The 21469-nt window shown below is 38.0% G+C and overlaps 1 protein-coding gene across 3 annotated transcripts in view; it reads left to right on the forward strand.

Moving 5' to 3' along the window:
• LOC102689998 (actin-binding protein WASF3) overlaps nucleotides 1-21469 on the forward strand; it is a 48530-nt gene that overhangs the window by 19893 nt on the left and 7168 nt on the right. For 2 of the 3 annotated variants that reach the window (XM_015351090.2, XM_006632611.3), the window contains exons 2-6: nucleotides 2555-2723; nucleotides 2923-3057; nucleotides 16598-16751; nucleotides 17703-17820; nucleotides 19482-19657. In XM_015351090.2, the coding sequence (XP_015206576.2) occupies nucleotides 2591-2723; nucleotides 2923-3057; nucleotides 16598-16751; nucleotides 17703-17820; nucleotides 19482-19657 (716 nt within the window). In that variant the 5' untranslated portion in view covers nucleotides 2555-2590. The remainder of the gene's footprint in view (nucleotides 1-2554; nucleotides 2724-2922; nucleotides 3058-16597; nucleotides 16752-17702; nucleotides 17821-19481; nucleotides 19658-21469) is intronic. The other variant, XM_015351091.2, reaches the window with a different exon arrangement.

Below are 21469 nucleotides of genomic sequence, written 5' to 3' on the forward strand. Positions count from 1 at the left end.
ATATACTAGTATATAGTACAGTAGTAAAACAAGAGTTTTGTTTCATTTTTCTGTGCGCCAGAAGGAAGTACACCACAATACTGGATTGATTCTGGGGAATGTTGTTATTGAATGTTTCTTTGGGACTTTTGTTTTGGTTACTGGGAACTATGGCATCCATTTGTTTTAGTGTGGGTGTTCCTTATGGATACTTTTTTTTCTTCTGTTCTTCTAGACAGTGATACCTTATTGTAATTGCTTAGAGCATTAAAACTGGAATTATGTAGTGTTCCTGTCATATGCTGGTCTGTGGTGGGTGGTTCTGGGGGATCTGACAGCACAAGCTGTCAGACTGAGGAAGGTCCTAGCACCTACTGTAAATACTGAGTTGTCTAGTTGGCTACAAGACCTACAAACTGTATACCATATGGTCACTTTAACTGTGTGTAAACAATAGGCACAACCATTACATGTTATTAAATTATGTTTGTGTTTTTTCACATTAATTTAGTATTTTGCATTCTGGGTATTTTACTACAAAATACCTGTATACAGTACATCCTTTCAAATACATCCAGAAGTAATTGCAGACAATTTAGAAATAAAAACGTACTCGCTAGCATTTTTTAGCATTCGTTTTTTCTTTATATGAAGCATTTTTCGCAACATTAAAGGCACTTTCTGTTGTAGTAATTTCCTTTGTGATCTTAGTTTTACCATTGAACATCCTCCTTATTTTTAACTTTATGTCAGCAAAATGTGTTGCAGGTGCTTCAGGTGTTAAAAGAGCTGCATTTTACATACAGGAAATCTGTTAGAATTGAAAAGGGCAAGAGATTGAAAGATACAGTTGTTGCATTGCCTTAAACTTTGCTGCTCTGTGTCTTTTTTTGTTCAACCGTTTACAAATTTTACATATCTCGTCTTGCTAACTACTAGAAATAGTTAAATGGGCTAACTATTATAAGCATGTTTTCTCGTTTTGCCAAATCATTATTTTTAAGCCTCTACTCCTAAGCCTACTCGGATTATTTATTTTCTCTATATAAGCAATATTAAAGCAGCAAAAATCTCTTCTAGAACTAAAGTATTAACATTGTTCTTTGGTAACAGCTAAAAAGCACGTCAATTTTTCAGTTACTGTTGGTAAATATATATTAATCTGTTGGCTTCTCTTAAAACACCTCAATACTGTTTCTTATTTTTCATTGGTAACAAGACACTTATTATCATGTTATCAAAAATCTCCTTTTGAGATCATAAAAAAATAGGTGCAGTTTGAGGGAAAACAATATTCCCTCATTGGGAGGAGGAGTTTGGTGAAAGTGTGTGTACAGGTCTTGCAGTGTCAAAAGTATTTTTGTTCTAAAAGTCTCTGCGTGGTGTTGCATAGACTCAGTATGGAAGTTTAAAATGGATTATGTGTTAACTTTTTTAACAGAAGACAAAAATATTGTGCCAAACTACTGTACATGCCATGCTTGTCTATTGCAATGTCCCATATAAAACTAACTGACAGCGGACTGATTTTTCATGCGAGATGGAAGCCAGATAAGAATGAGACCAGACCCCTGGTAAACATTTGGAAAAAATTAGGTCAAGCACTTGAAGAGAAGTTTAAGCAGCATCGCATGACTCCCCATAGGCAGGAAGAAATGAGCAGTCTGAGATATGTGATATAGTGTACTGTAGGAGAAAGCAGAGAGCAAGTGAGAGCATGAACATGTTATACTCCATGGTAAATAATCTGAGACCCAATAGTCTACAGTATATGTTATAATAAATGCTGTGAGGTGAATGGAAATAACATAGACATGGACATTTATGAAAAGGATGTTTACTGTTTTGAATTTGCATAGCATTCATCAAAAATTTGTTTTTACTTTTAGAAGAAATGCAATGAAGCTTTGGTGTTCTATTTACACACAAATAATATTGTGTGTTTTAATTTCAGCATAGTCCTTGTGTGACTGGAATGTACTAGTTGTTTTCTGTTCTTGTGTTTCTAACCAGCACGACCTGAAGAAAGCTTTATACAAAGCGCTTAGAGTACTGCACAATACATTCAAGTTAACTGATTTTTGGATCTCAATCTACAAGCAAATGTTGCCCAGCTGGTAAAGGATAACAATATATATAACAACATATATCCAATACAGTAGATGCATATGCTAAGAGACACAGTACACTACAGTGGATAATGCATAGTTCCAAAGCACCGCATGCGCAAAATGTAAACTGCTGCATTTTAAAAATAACTCAGTGGAGCAGAAAAGTTATAATCTTTTTTTTTGTCATTTTCTTCTTCATAGATTCTTGGTATAGTCACTCTCATCAACAGTTCCCTTGTTGTTTTCTCAGGAGTGGTGTATCTTTGTCTTTTCTAACAATGCAGGGTGGCCAAGGTCAACCATGAAAATCCTCACCCACCTTTTGTGTGTCGTTCTTTTCCACTTTTGTCGGCTTCAAAAATCGAATTCTTTGTAAAACAATGCATTTCAAGTGTATGCTTTAGTTCACAAAGTCAGAAAGTCAAGGAGTCTTTCTTTCTGTCTCTTTTTCTGTCTTCTGAAAGCAGGTAGTTTTGTCTAGCTGACATTCACGGGCAGACATGCCTTTGGTGAAGAGGAGCATCGAACCTCGCCATCTGTGTCGTGGCGCCTTGCCAGAAGGGGTCACCAGTGAGCTCGAGTGTGTCACCAACAGCACCCTTGCTGCCATCATCAAACAGCTGGGCAGCCTCAGTGAGTACACACTTTCTACTGAGACATAATGTTACTGCTTTCACATGCTCGCCCGCATATTGGCTTAATAAAGGCCGTGCTTTTTGAGCTCTGAGAGTTAAACAGTCGTTTTCTCGTCAGAAAGCAGAAACTAAGTGATTGAGTTTCTTGAAGTGTGTCAGTGTTACTAAGAAGTAACATATATATGTGTCTAATGCAGGTAGACATGCTGAAGATATATTTGGGGAGCTGTTCAATGAAGCAAACAGCTTCTACATGCGGATGAATAACCTTCAGGAGAGGGTGGATCTCCTTGCAGTTAAAGTCACGCAGTTGGATTCCACTGTAGAAGAAGGTAGGCTGTAATTTGTCATTAATATTGCTTTATTTCATTAAAATATGAAAGAGTAGCTGTTTACATATAATCAGTTTAGTATTCCATACACTGCGCTCGTTTACCATCTGCTTGAGATGTGTGATTTTAGGATGCTGCTTCTATTAGATTACTAACTACAGTACCTATGAATAACTACTGCTTTCTAAATGAGTCGTAGATTGAGAAGAAGATAAAAATGGTATTTTAGAGTTTATGCTTAGAATTATAGATTGTTAATGATTGCGTAGCTTTTTGTTTTACCTTTAGTCATCGGCAGTCATCTTTGAGAAATGACATTTGCTTGTGAAGGATAGACGTAGGTTGAGATGAGTAACAACAAAGTAATGTGAGGAATTTCAAAAAGAACATGAAGAAGTTATCAAATTCAACACAATCCACTCCTTTTTGTATTCAACCTATTGCACAGAGCAGATTTTTTTTACATTAGTGGCAGGATTTCTAAAGGACATAATTTGTGAGACAAATTTTTGTCTTTTCATATTCTGCCTGTATTGCGAATTCTTTGGACAAATTGTTCCTCACATTTCACACAACATTGCTGTCTTGAGAGTGTGTGGGGTATCCTTTATGGAACAGCTTTTAAGAGACACTTTCAGTTTTAATTAACATAATAAAGATTGCAAAATAATAAATCTGTCGCTGTTATTTGTATTAAATTGTTGACCCAGATGCAGCCCTTGTTTGTGAGCAACTGATTCTGTATTATAAATCAACACATTTTAGTTGATGTGTTTACAGTATTTAGTTGGGTTTAGTTGATTTAGATGAGTTGCACCTGTTGTGATGCCTGTACAAAGATTAGTGTGAAAAATAGTTGTTAAAAAGCAGAAAATCAGGAGTTGAGAAAGGCAAGTAGGAGGAAACTGCAACTGCTCTGTCATGTGTCAACAAAGAAAGTTTAGTTGGTGTTTTTACTTCAGAAAAACTGAATCAGAGAGATAGAGAATGAGATAACCCTGTCTAAATCTTGTCTGGCTGAACTGAAGGATAGAAGCACCTGATCTAGCTTTCATATTGTTAATCTGCAAGAGAACACTGAAGAGGAACTTCCTTCCAAAACTTTCATTACAAATTGGGTACCCTTTCCAAGACAAATAGGATTTGGGATGATAACAGTTTATGGAGAGCAGGCCTTGAACCTTCAACTTTAAAATTCTTTACTAAACTGATTTGACAGCTCATCCTTTAGGCAGCCTGGATATTAGACTCACCACCTTGGCATGATGGTGGTTTGCTTCTTGTCTTGCTGGAATATTCTAATCTCACAATATTGCCCAGAATGTTTTGTGGAGAAATTACTTACTTGGATTGAACACCAAGTTGAAGATCATCCATGGCTAGCCTAGTGCAAATACTGTCTGAACACAGTCTAGGGTGTGCAGTACAACATGTACTGTAAGTGTGTGTAACATTACATGTGGAAACATGTAATTTGCATTTATCTGTTCCCACTTGATATTAAAATTGCATGGTGTGAATTATCATTCCTATGCTGATGATACTCAACTCTGTGTCCATTCTCAAGATTTCCTTAACTTAAATTGTGACAAGACTGTGGTCATGTTACTCGGCACCTCCCATCATCTACGTAAAGCCTTTCTGTGAGCAGCACTGTGCTGAATCACAATTAAAGAATGTAGGGGTGATATTTGGTCCCGGTTTGACTTTTGACCCTCATGTGCAGAATATTGAAAAATACCATTCTTCGAAACTCTATGATGTCTTTGACTGTAACAGAAAAGGTGTTGGTCTTTTTACTGCTATGCTCTAATCACTGGATTAGTAAATCTATATTGAACAAACTCCAATATGTTCATAATTCAGCAGCCAGAATCCTCACCAGGTCGTGTGCAAGAGACACCTGTCTTGGAGTCCTTGCACTGGTTTCCTACCAGGTTGTGATTCATCTGACTGGTCTACTATATGTCCCCAAAGCTCTTTTCTATTCTATGGATTATAGTGCCTTTTTTTGCTACATTCCAAAGCTCTGGAATTCTGTCCCCAATGAAATCAGTCAACTATCCTGAGTGCATTTAAATCTAGACTCAAAACCTTTTTTTTTCAGAAATGCTTTTATTTAATGTCTGTGGCTTCTCCATTTTTTAATGACCATGTACTGTATCTTCTGCTGCATTTCTGAGCGCTGGTCTCTCTTATATGTGCTTGTTTTGTAAATACTATCCTTACAACTGGTTTCTTTTGTTTTTAACTTTTTTTACACCTACCGTAAAGTGCTTTAATATACTTTGAAACGTTAGAGATAAAACACACACATGCCCGAAATACCTTACTCATTATTTTACAACTAATGGATTCTATGGATCACACTGTGTAGAGGCACTCAACCTCGACGTTGCCGTTTGTCCTATCATGAGCTTCACTGGCAAAGGCTATTAGACAAACTGTGAGCATCATCCCCCTTAATGTACAGGGTTTCAAATACAGCCTTTCACTCCATGCTGATGGCATTCTCCTACTTCTGCTTTATGGTTATGATTTAGTTTTCCACATCTTAAACCTATGTGATAAGGAGACTCTCTGGAAAACAATATGTATTTGTTTAAAATCAGTATGCCTTTGAAGTCTGCTGTTATGACAATTTCTCTTCCACTCTATGCTCCTCTTATGTTGCCTTATGATTTAACTTAGCAATATATTCTGTTCTCCCTCCCATAATGAGATTTGTTGAAAGAATATGCTCAAGGTCGTGTATAAAATTAAAGGAGGTTTGACTAGATAGTTTCTTTGCTGACTATGTTGTGTCATATTGGCAGAAATGTGACTTATTTTCAAAGAAAGGTTTGTTTTGATTTTGATGCTAAACTGCAAATTAAAAAAAGCCTAATTATGAATGGTATTATGCTTTCCCTGGAAATTAGTACATTCGTGTCTGTTTTAAGTGATATTTTCTGGCATCAAACATTTTAAAGGAGGGGTTTGGAATGAACAGTATTGTATAATATAACCTTATAGTATTGTAAGCAGGTTTTAAAGAGAGTAAACTACTATGCATTCCATGACCCTGGTTTCCCTACAGTTGACTGGGTAATACAGACATTTGGTGGAATTGACTCTCTTCGTTTAATTTTGTTCTGTTTCTGTGTTTGATGCCAGTTGTCACATTATAATTCCAGTCTGATGCAGTTGGGCCCTGTGCATTACACTGCTAGGGTTGGACAGAATGCTCAACTATATGATCGTTTGAGATAGTATTGCTGTTTCTAGATTTTTTTTATTACTGTCTGCCTACAAATGTTGTTTGAAATGAACCCATATTTTTATCTCATTCAAAAAATAACTGGACAAACTTCTACATTCTCTTGGTTATTTCACAACCCGATGAGCAAGATGGGTCAAATGGCCTCCTTTCTTATGTTTTTTAAATGTGAAAGAAATGGCGATGATGAAGAATGTTCTGTATCGAGAACAGAAAACATCAAGGGAATAATGTAAACCTTAATGAAGAAAAATGCAGTGATCTGAACTTCATTGTATGTGTAAAGTGAGGAAGTGAGGAAAAAGGGGAACTGAAATAGTGACAGGAGTGAACAGTGATAGGTACAGTACATTACTTGCGGCGTGAACGTTTGTTAAACACAGCGCGCATGGGAATACGAGATGGGTCAGAGAAATGCGTGCGGAATGACTAACAGTATGTATAATATACATAGTTAAGTATACAGTTATGTTGATAGAGAACAAATTATTATTTATAGTGATGAAGTGGATGTTTATATGTATAATTTATTTATATACACCAGCATGGCATTTACTGGAGCTATCTGACTGTAGAATTTTCTTCAAGTGTACAACAGCAGTATCTCAGCTGGAGGATGAACTCTCTCCGGTCTTGAATCAAGAGCCCTAACCACTGCTCCACATACAGTGCCTTGCGAAAGTATTCGGCCCCCTTGAACTTTTCAACCTTTTGCCACATTTCAGGCTTCAAACATAAAGATATAAATTTTTTATTTTATGTGAAGAATCACCAACAAGTGGGACACAATTGTGAAGTGGAACGAAATCTATTGGATTTTTGAAACTTTTTTAACTAATAAAAAAATGAAAAGTGGGGCGTGCAAAATTATTCGGCCCCCTTGCGTTAATACTTTGTAGAGCCACCTTTTGCTGCGATTACAGCTGCAAGTCGCTTGGGGTATGTCTCTATCAGTTTTGCACATCGAGAGACTGAAATTCTTGCCCATTCTTCCTTGCAAAACAGCTCGAGCTCAGTGAGGTTGGATGGAGAGCGTTTGTGAACAGCAGTTTTCAGCTCTTTCCACAGATTCTCGATTGGATTCAGGTCTGGACTTTGACTTGGCCATTCAAACACCTGGATACGTTTATTTGTGAACCATTCCTTTGTAGATTTTGCTGTATGTTTGGGATCATTGTCTTGTTGGAAGATAAATCTCCGTCCCAGTTTCAGGTCTTTTGCAGACTCCAACAGGTTTTCATCCAGAATGGTCCTGTATTTGGCTGCATCCATCTTCCCCTCAATTTTAACCATCTTCCCTGTCCCTGCTGAAGAAAAGCAGGCCCAAACCATGATGCTGCCACCACCATGTTTGACAGTGGGGATGGTGTGTTGAGGGTGATGAGCTGTGTTGCTTTTACGCCAAACATATCGTTTTGCATTGTGGCCAAAAAGTTCGATTTTGGTTTCATCTGACCAGAGCACCTTCTTCCACATGTTTGGGGTGTCTCCCAGGTGGCTTGTGGCAAACTTTAGACGATACTTTTTATGGATATCTTTGAGAAATGGCTTTCTTCTTGCCACTCTTCCATAAAGGCCAGATTTGTGCAGTGTAAGACTGATTGTTGTCCTATGGACAGACTCTCCCACCTCAGCTGTAGTTCTCTGCAGTTCATCCAGAGTGATCATGGGCCTCTTGGCTGCATCTCTGATCAGTCTTCTCCTTGTCTGAGCTGAAAGTTTAGAGGTACGGCCAGGTCTTGGTAGATTTGCAGTGGTCTGATACTCCTTCCATTTCAAGATGATCGCTTGCACAGTGCTCCTTGGGATGTTTGAAGCTTGGGAAATCTTTTTGTATCCAAATCCGGCTTTAAACTTCTCCACAACAGTATTACAGACCTGCCTGGTGTGTTCCTTGGTCTTCATGATGCTCTCTGCGCTTTCAACAGAACCTTGAGACTATCACAGAGCAGGTGCATTTATACAGAGACTTGATTACACACAGGTGGATTCTATTTATCACCATCAGTCATTTAGGACAATATTGGATCATTCAGAGATCCTCGCTGAACTTCTGGAGTGAGTTTGCTGCACTGAAAGTAAAGGGGCCGAATAATTTTGCACGCCCCACTTTTCATTTTTTTATTAGTTAAAAAAGTTTAAAAAATCCAATAGATTTCGTTCCACTTCACAATTGTGTCCCACTTGTTGGTGATTCTTCACATAAAATAAAAAAATTATATCTTTATGTTTGAAGCCTGAAATGTGGCAAAAGGTTGAAAAGTTCAAGGGGGCCGAATACTTTCGCAAGGCACTGTAGCTGCTCAACAGTCATGCTTGGTCAGGAGTGACCTTGAGTCCCTAATGTAGAACACTGCAAATGGACTGTAGATGAGAGTCGCAGTTTGCTGGTGCAGAGCAGCAGAAATAACATGTATACTGTTTAAATGCACATTTCTGGTAAAGATTGCTGTAGGAAAACACTAGAAATTGATTAAAAGGGCCATTAGCTTTCCAGATTAAGTTTTCTAAAACAAACTCTTTGATTATAGAACACCAAAGATTTAGTAAATAAAAATGAATGTCTATCCTATGAAAATACATTATTTCTGTTCTGCCTGTTCTACTGTACCTCCACTACAAAAAATCGTAAACATTAAGTATCATTTGTTAGTGTTATGTTAGTGCCAGGTTGTGCCCCTGTGGTTTTCAAAGATATTAAGGAAATGTATTTTTAATATAAATATATTTTTATTAACCAGAATCTATCTGTATGGTTTTGTATTGCTTTCCCGGGAGTCAGCAACTAGCTTTTTCTGAGGTCAGATCTGTACATTACCTCTATACAGCTGACATTTTGGTGGACACGTTTGAACAATTAAAAACAATTACTGGTGCTTTACTTGCACACCCCAAGCAATAGATGGAAGCATATAAATATTTTTTTGAAGTATGATAGATGTTCTTCAAATCATTTCAGGTACAGCCGGAATACTACAGTGAACATTATTCCATTAACATTCCATGGCTCGGGGAGCTGAATTTGTACCAGACAGCGTGTACTTCTAGTTTTTTCCCGCAGAGCCAAAGAAATGAGAGCCTTTAAAAGCCTGATTTTAATTTAGTGGTTATTTATTAGTCAATAGTATATCTTGTCATGTCAGGCTCTTTAAAATTCATTTTAATGCCCTTAACAAAGAATAAATCGGTATATAATATCTGAATTTCCTATAATTCACAAAATGTATATGTTTTTAAATGTGGCACTTAGATTTTTAGAAAGTAAATGTATATTTACAGAGACCTATGATATTTAACTTACAACCTACTGTAAATAGCAAGGCAATATGAATGTGACAAAACATTTGCAAACAAAATGGAGCAGCCACAAACACAGCAGGATCTGTTTTCTTAGAATAATATACGTGTACTACACAAATCTCAACCTTGGTCCTGGAGAGTCCTTATCCAGAGGGTGTCGGGCTCACCCAGCTGCTGCTCTGTGGGGTATGCTAGCATTGGTGTTTCAACCATCCTATGCTCCACCCACCTATTACCTAGTGCTGGTTGGCATGGACAGGAGACCTGGATCACCTGCAGGCAATTACTATCTCACCTATCTAGGTGATTCAGTTCTGCTGACACTCTGCTTTGGGCTCAGTTATAGATCTTGAAAGCTACTGTAAGCATCTGTATACCCAAGCTTGTTCCCTAGCTTTGTCTCCTGTTCATTGCTTTGGATTTCTGAGCTTGCTTTGTTCTCTCAACTAAGATTCCTGGATCTTCCCATATCTGTGTTTACAACTCCCCATGTACAACCCAGGCCGCACAACTCCCGAACCTTTCTCCAGCGCTAACAACTTCCTGCCCAATGATCCTGCTTGGTTTGCCCTGTTGCGTTCTCATGTCACCACTTCACCTTGCAGCTCCACGACTGCTGAGTGGCTGCCTGGCTGTGCAGCTGAATCCCTGCCTGGCTGCCTGGCTACCCGCCTGCGATCTCTGCTTTGATCACTACACAATCCCACCTGTAGCTTTGAACCTCACTACACTACACTTTACACTACACTCCAGACACTGTGAGCACATTACCTGCAGTTCCCTTGAGTTTCATCCACCTTTCACCCAGCAACTCTCCTATACAGCACCCGGTCTGCTGACAGTCATTATTAAATCATCATTTTTTAAAGACTTTTAAAGACTTTGAACAATTCATTGGTGATAGGTTGATCAAGTTATGTACTGTATCAAATTAAGTAACTGAGAGATCAATAGCGACAAAGATCTGATGCTTGGTGCTTTCCAGCATGAGGGCTGAATTGGACACCCCGATGTAGAGTAACACTCATGCAGGAGCTTGATATTTATGTTTGTTAATCTATTTGGTTGACACATTTATAAAGTTGGACGTTTCACTAAAGCTAAAAACCTTCCTAACCACTGCTCCACAAAACTGTGGGTTTCACTATGATTCTAAGGTTCTGAAGCACTCCATGACCAATTAACACAATGCAAAGTCACACACCTGTAAGCTGAGGTTTCTGTTGTTCATTTTTACTGATATTCATTTTTACTCCGCCGTACTGTATATTTTGTTATATATTTACAATGCCCAGACTCTCACTGTTCTCTATTTGTCCTCAGTCTCGGATTTACTTTCGTCATGACATTAGTGTCCCGTTCGCAAACCCCTCCTCTTAAGGACGCTCCAGCCCTTCGTTGTTTTCTACTCATCCACCGCACCTGCTCCCTGTTCCAACTCCCTTTTCAGTTCTCCTTAAAAGCCAGACGCTCACTCTATTCCGGGCTCTGCTCTGGTTTCCGTACCAGACGAGTCCGGGACCTGGAAGCACCTGGTCCTGTCAAGTTTTTAGTTCCTTCCTTTCTAGCTTCCTTCTGTGAATCCCTGCATTTTTCTATCTCCCTGATGGGTCTCCAAACCACAAACCATCAGCAATAACTATTGCAGACAGTTGAGGAATACTGTTGCTCTTTTACAGGTGGCCAGTTTCAGTATCTGTCACAGCATCATCATTGCATTTAATAATTGCCCCCATTACATATACTCTCGGGGGCTGTCATGTTAACAAGAGTGGCTTGGCATGAATCTGCCATCTTTAACAAGAATCATTCCAGAAAGTAGGAGAAAAACCATGACATTCACTGCAAAGTACAGAGAGATCCACCAGCTATGAGTCTGTAAACCAGCATAATTGTCACATGTTGGTTCTGTAACCAGAGCCAATATGTCTGTAATGAGACAAACAGTGGAGTAACCTTAACCAGAGCACGTTTTGTTCCATTAGCACATCTTTCAGGCATTTTACAGTGTTGTTAACAGTACTTTTTATCGATCAGGCCAGTTACATTTATTGCCTGGGCTTTCCTAAATTTTGTAAGCTATTCTTCAGTGTTTCAAGAGGAACATTTGTCTGCTTAATAACTGCACCCACTGCTGAGAGTTTGAGGTTTGTAATTGCAAATTTCTATATCAGTCTGTCTTAATGTACATGGTACAGCCACACAATTTTAGGTTTCTAATACAGGAAACAAAAGAGCTTTCCAAGATGCTGATGTATGTGGGTAGATTTTTTTTCTGTTTAGGCAGGTGAGTAAGTGCACTTAGCTTTACATCCTGTTTACAGGCATGGCATAGTGCCACAGCTGGTAACCACAGTACATGTGCAGAATTTAAGAAATTCCAAAATAAAGTAAATTAAATACATTTGAATATTTTAATCATTTTACAACAATAAAACACCTTGACCTGCAGAATTGACATGATCATAATGAGATTGATTACAGGTCCTGAGGGGTCTATAGATCTATATGTTTAATATGTACTCTATAAAACAAAAGAGAAGTATGCCAAGTAATTAAAAATGTATTGAAATAATGAAGAGCAAGGATTTCCTACCCTCGAGGCATAGTATTTAATACCTTAAATAAGGTAACATATAACTTTAATTGTCCATTCAAAAGGGTGGAAAGGTTTTACTGGCATCACCATACAAAACTACAAAAAACAAATTTCAACATAAAATAAATCAACATTAAAAACAAACAATAATCCTCGACAACAATGCATATACTGTTTATATATTTCGCTTTACCATTAAACATAATCTAGTCACTCCATATACACCACTATGAATTTTCTTCTTTAGGTAACAGTAGCTTGGAACAGGTCTATATTGCCTATATTAGCATTTCTAACATTTCTACGCAAGAACAGAAGAGGATTGATCTTCTGCAGTGCACCATACATCATTCACTGAAAGAGCAGACAGTCAAAAGCAAACTGGGTGAACACTGAATATTTCATGATACCATTGTTCCACAGCCTCTCAATTAGTTTACTATGCAAAAATGTAGAAAATTTAAATAATGCACAGAAAACCAGGTAAGGACACATTGCAAGTTGGTCTAAAGCAAGTTAGTGCAATATCTCTGGCAGGTGTTTGAGAGCTCTGATGAACTGGTACCTAACCCACTAGACACAGAGTTCTGGTGGGACTACAGCCTAGACAGGTTGTTCATAGATTTAGAGCACACATAATAACTCACATATACAGACAATGACAATTTAGAGACACTAGTGACCCTTCAGGTAGCAGACTAAAAGATGGAAATAACTGCATAACATGAGGGACAACAAATATATTGAAAGCAAAAGCTTTCACATAGGTTTGCTTCATGCATTAAGCTAATAACATCCCAGCATGCTTAGGGTCATGGATACAAATGCTGGACAGGCATAGTTGTCTATAATTACATGCATGGTCTTGAAAAGAATTGATTGTTGGGGCTCATTTGATAGGAGCATTCGTGACCAAGACAGCTGAACCTGCTGATGTTTCATGAGAAACTGTGTCTAAGGTGATGTCGGCATGAAACTGAGGAAAAGAAATCTTCGGCAAAGGCCAACAGTGCACAGAAGTGCATACACCAGGATCATGATATCTGTGCATTATTCAGAAGGTCAAGAAGAAACCAACGAGCAATACCTGATCCATTGACTGCAAATTTCAACATGGGGCACAAGCAGCCAATAGAAATAGAAATAGAAAAATGTTGGCCGAGAACTCCATAAAGAATGGTTGTGTTGGCAGTGCACACACTCCGTATTAAACCTGACAATGCACATTTAATGAGTCTAGTGGTCCAAGAGCACAAAGTAATGGTCTACTGAGCAGTGGAGAAATGTGTTGTGTACACATGAATCTTCCTTGCCCATATTCTTGATGAATGAGCATGTGCACTCATTCAATCAATCAATCAAAGTTTATTTATCAAATGCATAACAATATAGCATGCAGCAATAATTGCTGGCAATTACGTCTTTTCTGCAAGCTCACGTGAGGGTTTTAAAATTTTAAAATCACAAAATTAAAAGTTACAGAATAAGGTTACATCATAAAAGTGCAATAAAAATTGATTAAAAAAAACTGATTTAAAATATAACTAGAACTGCTACATATCCAGGGTGTATGCAATACATTATGTCCAAATAATGCAATATGCAGTGTTCCAAATACAATGGAAAACTGTATGTCCATGTAACCTGACCATTTAACAAAGACCATTAGGGTGGTTGCTGAAGGTGACTGCAGCTTGGCTGTTGAGTAGTCTTATTGCCTGAAGATAGAAGGTGTTCTGTAATCTCTTGGTCTGACTGAATGCTTTAATGCCATTTACCAAATGGTAGGAGAGAAAACAGTTTATGACTTAGATTACATGGGTCTTTGAGAATAGTCCTGGCCTTCTTAAGACATCTAGCTGAGTAGATGCCCTGGATGTTTGGTAGCTCACAGCCGATAATGAGCTAAGCTGACTTCACCACCTTTTGCAGTGCTTTGCGATCCAAGGCTAGCAGCTCCCATACCAGGCAGTGATGCAGCCAATCAGGATACTCTTAATAGTGCAGCAGTAGAAATTGGTCAGGATATGTGATGGCACGCAAAACATCTTTAGCCTGCGGAGATAGAATAGGCCCTGCTGTGCTGTTTTCACCATGATGTTGGTGTGGTGAGACCACCTTAAGTCCTTTGTGATGTTAACTCCCAGGAACTTAAAACTCCTCCTGATGTTTCCCTGATGTTTCCTATAGTCCACAATCATCTCCTTAGTCTTACTGATGTTCAGAGAGACGTTGTTATCCTGGCACCATGCTGCCAGGGTTTCAACCTCCTCCCTATATGCAGACTCCTCATCATTTGTGATCAGGCCGATGACCGTTATAGCATCCACAAACCTAATGATGGAGTTTGAGTTATGCCTGGCAACACAATCATGAGTAAATAAGGAGTAGAGGAGAGGGTTAAGTACAGTACACAGCCTTGGGGGCTCCAGTGTTTAGAGTCAGGGTAGAGGATATGTTGATGCCCATACTCGCCACCTGTGGACATCCCGTCAGGAAGTCCAGGATCAAATTACAGAGGGAGGCGTTCAGTCCCAGGTCCTGGAGTTTGACAAGCTTTGAGGGTACTATGAGGGCACTCATTCCCTTAGAATACTCAATACTAATCATGAAAATTACTGTATGCCCATCTTCCACCTATGTTGCAGCATTTCTCTCCTGCTAGGAGGAGTGTCTTAAGAAATGACAATGCCCCCATCCACAGAGCACATACAATATGTGGTTGCCCAATGGGTTGATGTGAGTTTGACACTGAATCTAATCAAGCATTCATGGGATATTCTGGAACAATGCCTGAGACATTGTTTTCCACCTTAATCAACCAGGCATGAGTTGATTGACTTTCTTGTGGAAGAATGGTCATTGGCCACATTAATCCTACATATTTTCAGACACTGGTAGACTGTTTATCACAGTGCATACAGGCTCTATTGTCTGAACAATTGTCCAACATCCTATTACGTGAATTTACATTACATTGGTGTTTCCTTGTTTTCCTTGTCCTCTACCTGTAGCTAGCATGTCTTTGGATTCCTTAGGTTATGCTAGTTAACTGTTATGGCAATGATAGATTCTGTAAGAATGCAGGTGTTACTTTTTAATTCAGTAGAAGCCTAATTAAACCCTGCATATGTCTTTCATTTTCCTCTTTTTCTACACAATGGGCTGTTATCAAAAGATTCTCCTTGATACAGTGACTCAGAGCTAAAGCAGCTATACCAAAACTTTGTTGTCTCTGCAGACCTTCAGCTATGATCCTAGAAGCTTCAATAGTGTAGTTAAAGAAAGCTTTTTAAGCTTTTCAGCTTGCAGTTACACTTTAAAATATGCAGATGGCTTCAGTGTGGTATTGGGTTGTCCTCTAAAGCTCTTAGACAATGAAATTCTGAAATTCACTGTGAATCAGTCTCATTAGGGTATCATTTTGCACACTAAAACAGCAAAGGACAGAGATTTAGCATTTGCAGATGTGATTACTTTTGTGAATATCCTGAGGATGTGCTATGTCAGCATTGAAAATCCAGAAGGCTGCTAATGTTTCCCTTCCTTCTTCTGTTCCTATCACACATTTGTCCTGTAAAAGCAATGGGTTTAGACTTGAAAAACCCAACAATATCCCAGGAAAAATAAATTTTATACTTCCATGTTCCATAAATTGTTAATTAAGTGTCTGGTAGTGCCAGAACTAGGAACAAGAACCAGGTGGTCATGTTACAGAATACATTCATGTTTGTTACTTTTGTCTTCTAGTGTATTTATGCCTACTGTACATATTCAGACAAAGTAGCCCATAAGGGATTGTGTATATAAGTCAATGCATAAATTTCATGCCAAACACAGACTTAGCTGTCAAGGTCAGCTAGTACCGTCTATACTGATCGGGGCTTTTCTTTCATACCGAGCAAAGGATCTATTCCCCTGCTTGTAATGGCTGAATATTATACCTTTCCTATAGTTAATATTCCCCTTTAGCTGAATTAAATCCATCAATCAGCATCCTCCTTTTCATGGGTAGTAATTAAAAGCAGCAGGTTGTCTGCTCAGTAGGCTATCTGTGCCTTGCTAAAAGTGTTACATCACCATGTGAGTTGCAAACAAACACAGCTGTTGATGTGTCTGTCACCAGATTTAAGTTTCATTCTGTGCTTTAGCTGGAACACCCCCCTGGAAAAGCAATTCTTGCGGTGCCACCAAATTTTGCTATGGAAGTAAATGAAAGACAGAACTTTATTAGCATCAGACACAGCTGTGTGTTTCCTCTCCATACGTATTTGTTTAGAAAGTTACCTTGGCTTCTTAAACTTGAGATTGGAAGCTTTGCAATAACTTTCCGAGCCCTAGTGTGGTGCTCACATCGTTATTATTCCAATTCTTTTTTGCAGTTTCCCTTCAGGACATCAACATGAGGAAGGCCTTCAAGAGCTCCACAATCCAGGATCAGCAGGTGGTATCTAGAAACTCTATTCCCAATCCAGTCATGGAGATGTACCAGCGCTGTGACAAACCTCCTCCTCTCAACATCCTCAGTCCTTACAGGTGAGGTCAGCATGTCTGTACATGTCTGAGGGGAGGGTCTCACTCGTTCGTGGTTCTTTGCCAGTTTAGCACCTTTCTTGTAGAATTCCAGTCCCAGTTCACCAATGACATAGAGTGCCTTGCAAAAGTATTCATCCCACTTGGACTTTCACATTTTATGGTGCCACAGCATGGAACCATGATGTACTTAACTGAGAATTGTTGCCACTCATCAACACAGAGTACTCTATAATGTCAAGGTGAAAAAAATCTAGACATTTTACTAAATTAAAGATAATTGGGATGAATACTTTTGCAAGGCACCGTAACTTGTATTGATGATGTCTCCACAATGAATGAGCACTTTTGGTGCTTAGGCCACTCAGGAGTCCTCTTTATTCCTTTTTTTCTGTGAACGTTATACTGTTAGATCATCCCTTTTCATTTTTGTAAAGTGTAGGGCTGCAAGAAGTCCAGCTCAGTTCAAGAAAAGGTTTGAAATTAGTTTTAATTTGTTACAAAAAAGGTCATTTCCAGAAAACACTTTCAAATACATCTTCCTAAATTACTCTGCATTCAGTCATTCTCAAAGGTTTTTTTATAATCTCAGTATAGTCCCAGTAAATCTCTGGTATTACCTTAAATGCCATGTTTAGGAAAACCTTAGGACTGGCACATACGTAGAATTAACCTTGGTTCTACAGACAGATTTCCATATATCACACAACTGCATTACACAACTTAAATGTAACATTAATTTTCTGTACAAATACAACACAACAGGTGCTTATGCACAGCATTAAACCATCTTTAAAATACAGGACAAAACTCCTACAAAAACAGGCATGCAAATTTTTGTTTTTCCACTGCTGTGTCAATAAATGGTTAACTGCACTTCATACAACTATTAGCTAATAGTTTATTGCTCTGTACTATCTCAAAGTACTCCTGTATTTTGTCCGGCCTCTGTAGGGATGATAAGAAGGATGGGCTGAAGTTCTATACAGATCCCTCCTATTTCTTCAATCTCTGGAAAGAGAAGATGCTTCAAGCCACCGAAGACAAGAGGAAAGAGAAACGAAGACAGAAGGTATGTACATAGATTCCTGGATCTTCTTAAAATATCCTTTTGTGAAGTTTATTTTAATAGTACAGTATATAATAATCAGCTCATTAATAAACATCTTCATCAGATGAAACAACAATGTTAGTGCAGATCTTGCTGGCAGTCTTTGAAACAAGTGAGGTTGTACCCGTGCTTAACTCGACAGAATCAGTCAGAACAGTGAGACCTAGTCCTTTAGACCAAAACTGCGAAATAACAAACTCTGTAAATAGAAAACAAAACATACTGTTGATCTATTTTTTTATTTTTTCCCTATGGGGTGTTCAATACAGCAAATGGTTTTACCAGTGTTTATTGACAACAAATTAAGTGAAAATTGTATCTTCATAAAGAAATTGAATTGGATGTACAGTATAATGATTCAAACTCAGACTGAATAGTTTCAAACCTGTTTATACAGTAAACTAGGAATGAGGGCCTATTGGAGCTCATTGATTCTATCATTTTTCATCCTAAGACAGCATATGTGTAACTGTGAAGACATTGGTGAATGATGACAATGCCAATAATATCACTGTTTTTATTTAATAGAAGTAATGTATGGGGATCTCATATCTAAGTAGGAGTTAGGAAGTAAAAAGATGCAATTTATAGCAAAATGAAATATATAGGACAGTTTGCCACCATATGAACAATGTACATTTGGGTGGTTAGCAACCTCATAACCCAGAGTAAACTATGCCCGGCAAAATTAGAATCCATCCTGATTTTCATATCCATCCAGTACCGTTGAAACAGAGTAGGGCAAGCACTATGAGTTAGACAAAGAGTGTGTTTCACTTATAGCTACTGAAATACAGTGCAGTACATGAATTACTGTACATATAAATATAATGTAATTAAATCATTTTTACGTTAAACTGTACCTCATTTTTATCTTGATTTACCATGTATTTTAACAAAGTGTAATTTGTAGAATTTTGAATGACACTTCAAACAAGCATATATTAAAGAAACATGTTTATATGATCTTACCTTGAGTAGTGGATAATTTGCACTTGATTATTACTGTTTACTGCACATTTGTATATGTTCCTACAGTCACCACCAGCTATACAAAAGGTAACATTCAAAACCTTTCTAAAAAATACTCTAAGTCAAAAAGGATATACTCAGGTTCAGAGATTTTTTATTGTACATCCCCAATATCTTGACAATGGTAGCACAGTGAAATGTAAATTGGAGTAACTTATAATGGACTTCCTTTGTTAATTTTTTTGAATGAACAATTTTTATACAAAACTGTAAATGATCATACTGACCACTGTTAAATATGAAGATGGCCTTATGTCAGCAAAACCTGCAAACAAGATGTTAGAATTTTACTAAAGGAAATTTACCTATAATGTTTAGATTGTAGTATTTAGTGGAAGCAACTGTAGTGTAAGTGTGGGCTTGAACAAGGAAAACATCAAACGAAAAAGTGCTTAAATGTATACTCTGTGCAGCCTAGTTTGGCTGGGTGTACAAAATATTAAATTAGGGCGTTCCCACGCAGGCATTGTTTATATATGGAGGCTTTCTGGAAAGCATGACACAAACTATGCACCAATAAAACTAATATTATTAATGCTAACAACAGTGCCACTCTGCTACCCTCAAGTTTATTTTTTCTTCCCTCAAAGGAGCAGAAGCAGGTTGAGGATCCGAGCAGAGAGGTGAAGAAGGTGAGAAAGGCCCGGAACCGTCAACAGGAGTGGAAAATAATGGCCTACGACAAGGAGTTCCGGCCCGACACGCGCTTCTCCCCATCACCGTACCATGCCATGTCCTCCGAGGGCTCCCTCTCTCCTGACAGCAGGTACTGCTGAACTGCCAAGTGCAACTGGGACAGAGGTCTTCTATAACAAGATGCCCAACGTGCTTGATTTCTGGGAAAGAGCTGCATAGGGATATAGGGAATGATCAAGAGAAAATAAAATATATAGAGATTCTATGGATACAACAGAAGACTCCCTTTAAGAAAAAGTGGAATTGTCAAATTCAAGATGGCATCACCTACAATGACACAATGTATTTTCTTTCTTTTGTGAGAAAAAAGGTTGGATTGTCTTTAGTACCTCTTTTGGTTGCTAGAAGTAAATTGGTACAAGAATCTTTTCAAGCTGTTTCGGGAAATTAGCCAATGTGTCAACTTTGATGACATAACTAGGTAACTTGTTCAAAATTCTCACAACCCTCTCTGAGTAAAGAAGTGGCTCCTTTTCTCATTTTTCAAGCCACTTTCCCATAGTTCACACTTGTGTTCCCCAGATCATTTTTTACTGTTTATTCTGAATGAGTCAAATTTGTTGACATGGTCAGCACCTTTAAGGATTTTGTATACAGCACATGACTCATCATTCTCCAATAATCTTCTCTGTTCAAGATTTAAAAAATTAAAAAATAAAGTTATATTAAAATAAAAAGATAAATCCTTTCAAACAAAACTTTGGTCAGAGTAGGACATTCCTTTTAGCCCAGAAATGTATGTGGTAATGATATTACCATTATGATGATATACCATTTTTAATTGAAATGGCTTGAAACATTTAAAAATAGGAAGATTAACCTGATTTGTTCAGGACAAAATAAGATGATGTTTTAATTACTTGGCTTATTAAAACACAAAAATAGTTATTGTTCTTCCTTTTTCTGTACACATATACAATGATTATACGATGCACTGTTGAAGATTGTATGTGCTGAAAAGCAGAGCTTAAAACATGTTTTTTTTAACAAAAACAGTTTGTGTCATCATCGGACAATATTTCTTTGTTCCAGACAAAGACATCTCCATGCATTTTTTAATATCACAATTCAGTACTTTTCTCTTGGATTCATAGTATCTCTGTATATTTTTTGTTCTCTGGAATATTCTGGAGTGAGGTCTTCTCGAGTTTACACTCTGGAGCACGTAAAGGCGGAGTTGAGTATCTTGTTATAGAAAATCATTGACTGGATAGCCAACAGTTTGCTGAGAGTGTGGCAAAGCCTCTGAGCTTTGTCTTGTGGTCTCCATCAACCTAGATCTTGTTGGGTCTACAGCTGTACCAATATGAAATACTGAGTAATTGGGTATGAAGTTTATTCTTCTGATGACGAATTTCAAGCACTTTCACTTGATGAATTCTTCACAATTGAAAGGAGATGAGATACAGTATAAGGAAAATGGGAAATGGCTTACACTGGCTATGTAAATAATAATTACTTGTGTTCAAGTAGTGTCTTACATAGTTGATGGGTCCACCAAAGTGCTACACCCATCTGGGAGACACACAGCAGCCATTATCCCTGAGCAACCCCCTTACATGAAGATCAGAAAAGTGAGAAACTACTTCACTAATGTAGGATAGATTGATTTACAAGCCCAAAATGAAATTTAACCAGGACACGAGAATTAACACCCTTTCTCTTTTGAATGTAGGAGGTGTTGAAACACCTCTGATGCATTACAAGGTATATCCACTGTTTATACAGGTTTTATATATCCAAAGAATACACTGTGTGTGAAAGTACACTGTCCTGGAATGTAATGTAGCATTACTCTGCTCACTGTTATTTTCTTCTGACAGATACTGCATTTTCAAAATTACTTTTCAGGGCTTTCAGGGCAGGTATTTTTGTGGTCTCT

This window comes from Lepisosteus oculatus, chromosome 8 (genome assembly GCF_040954835.1).
Source record: "Lepisosteus oculatus isolate fLepOcu1 chromosome 8, fLepOcu1.hap2, whole genome shotgun sequence".
NCBI lineage: Eukaryota > Metazoa > Chordata > Actinopteri > Semionotiformes > Lepisosteidae > Lepisosteus > Lepisosteus oculatus.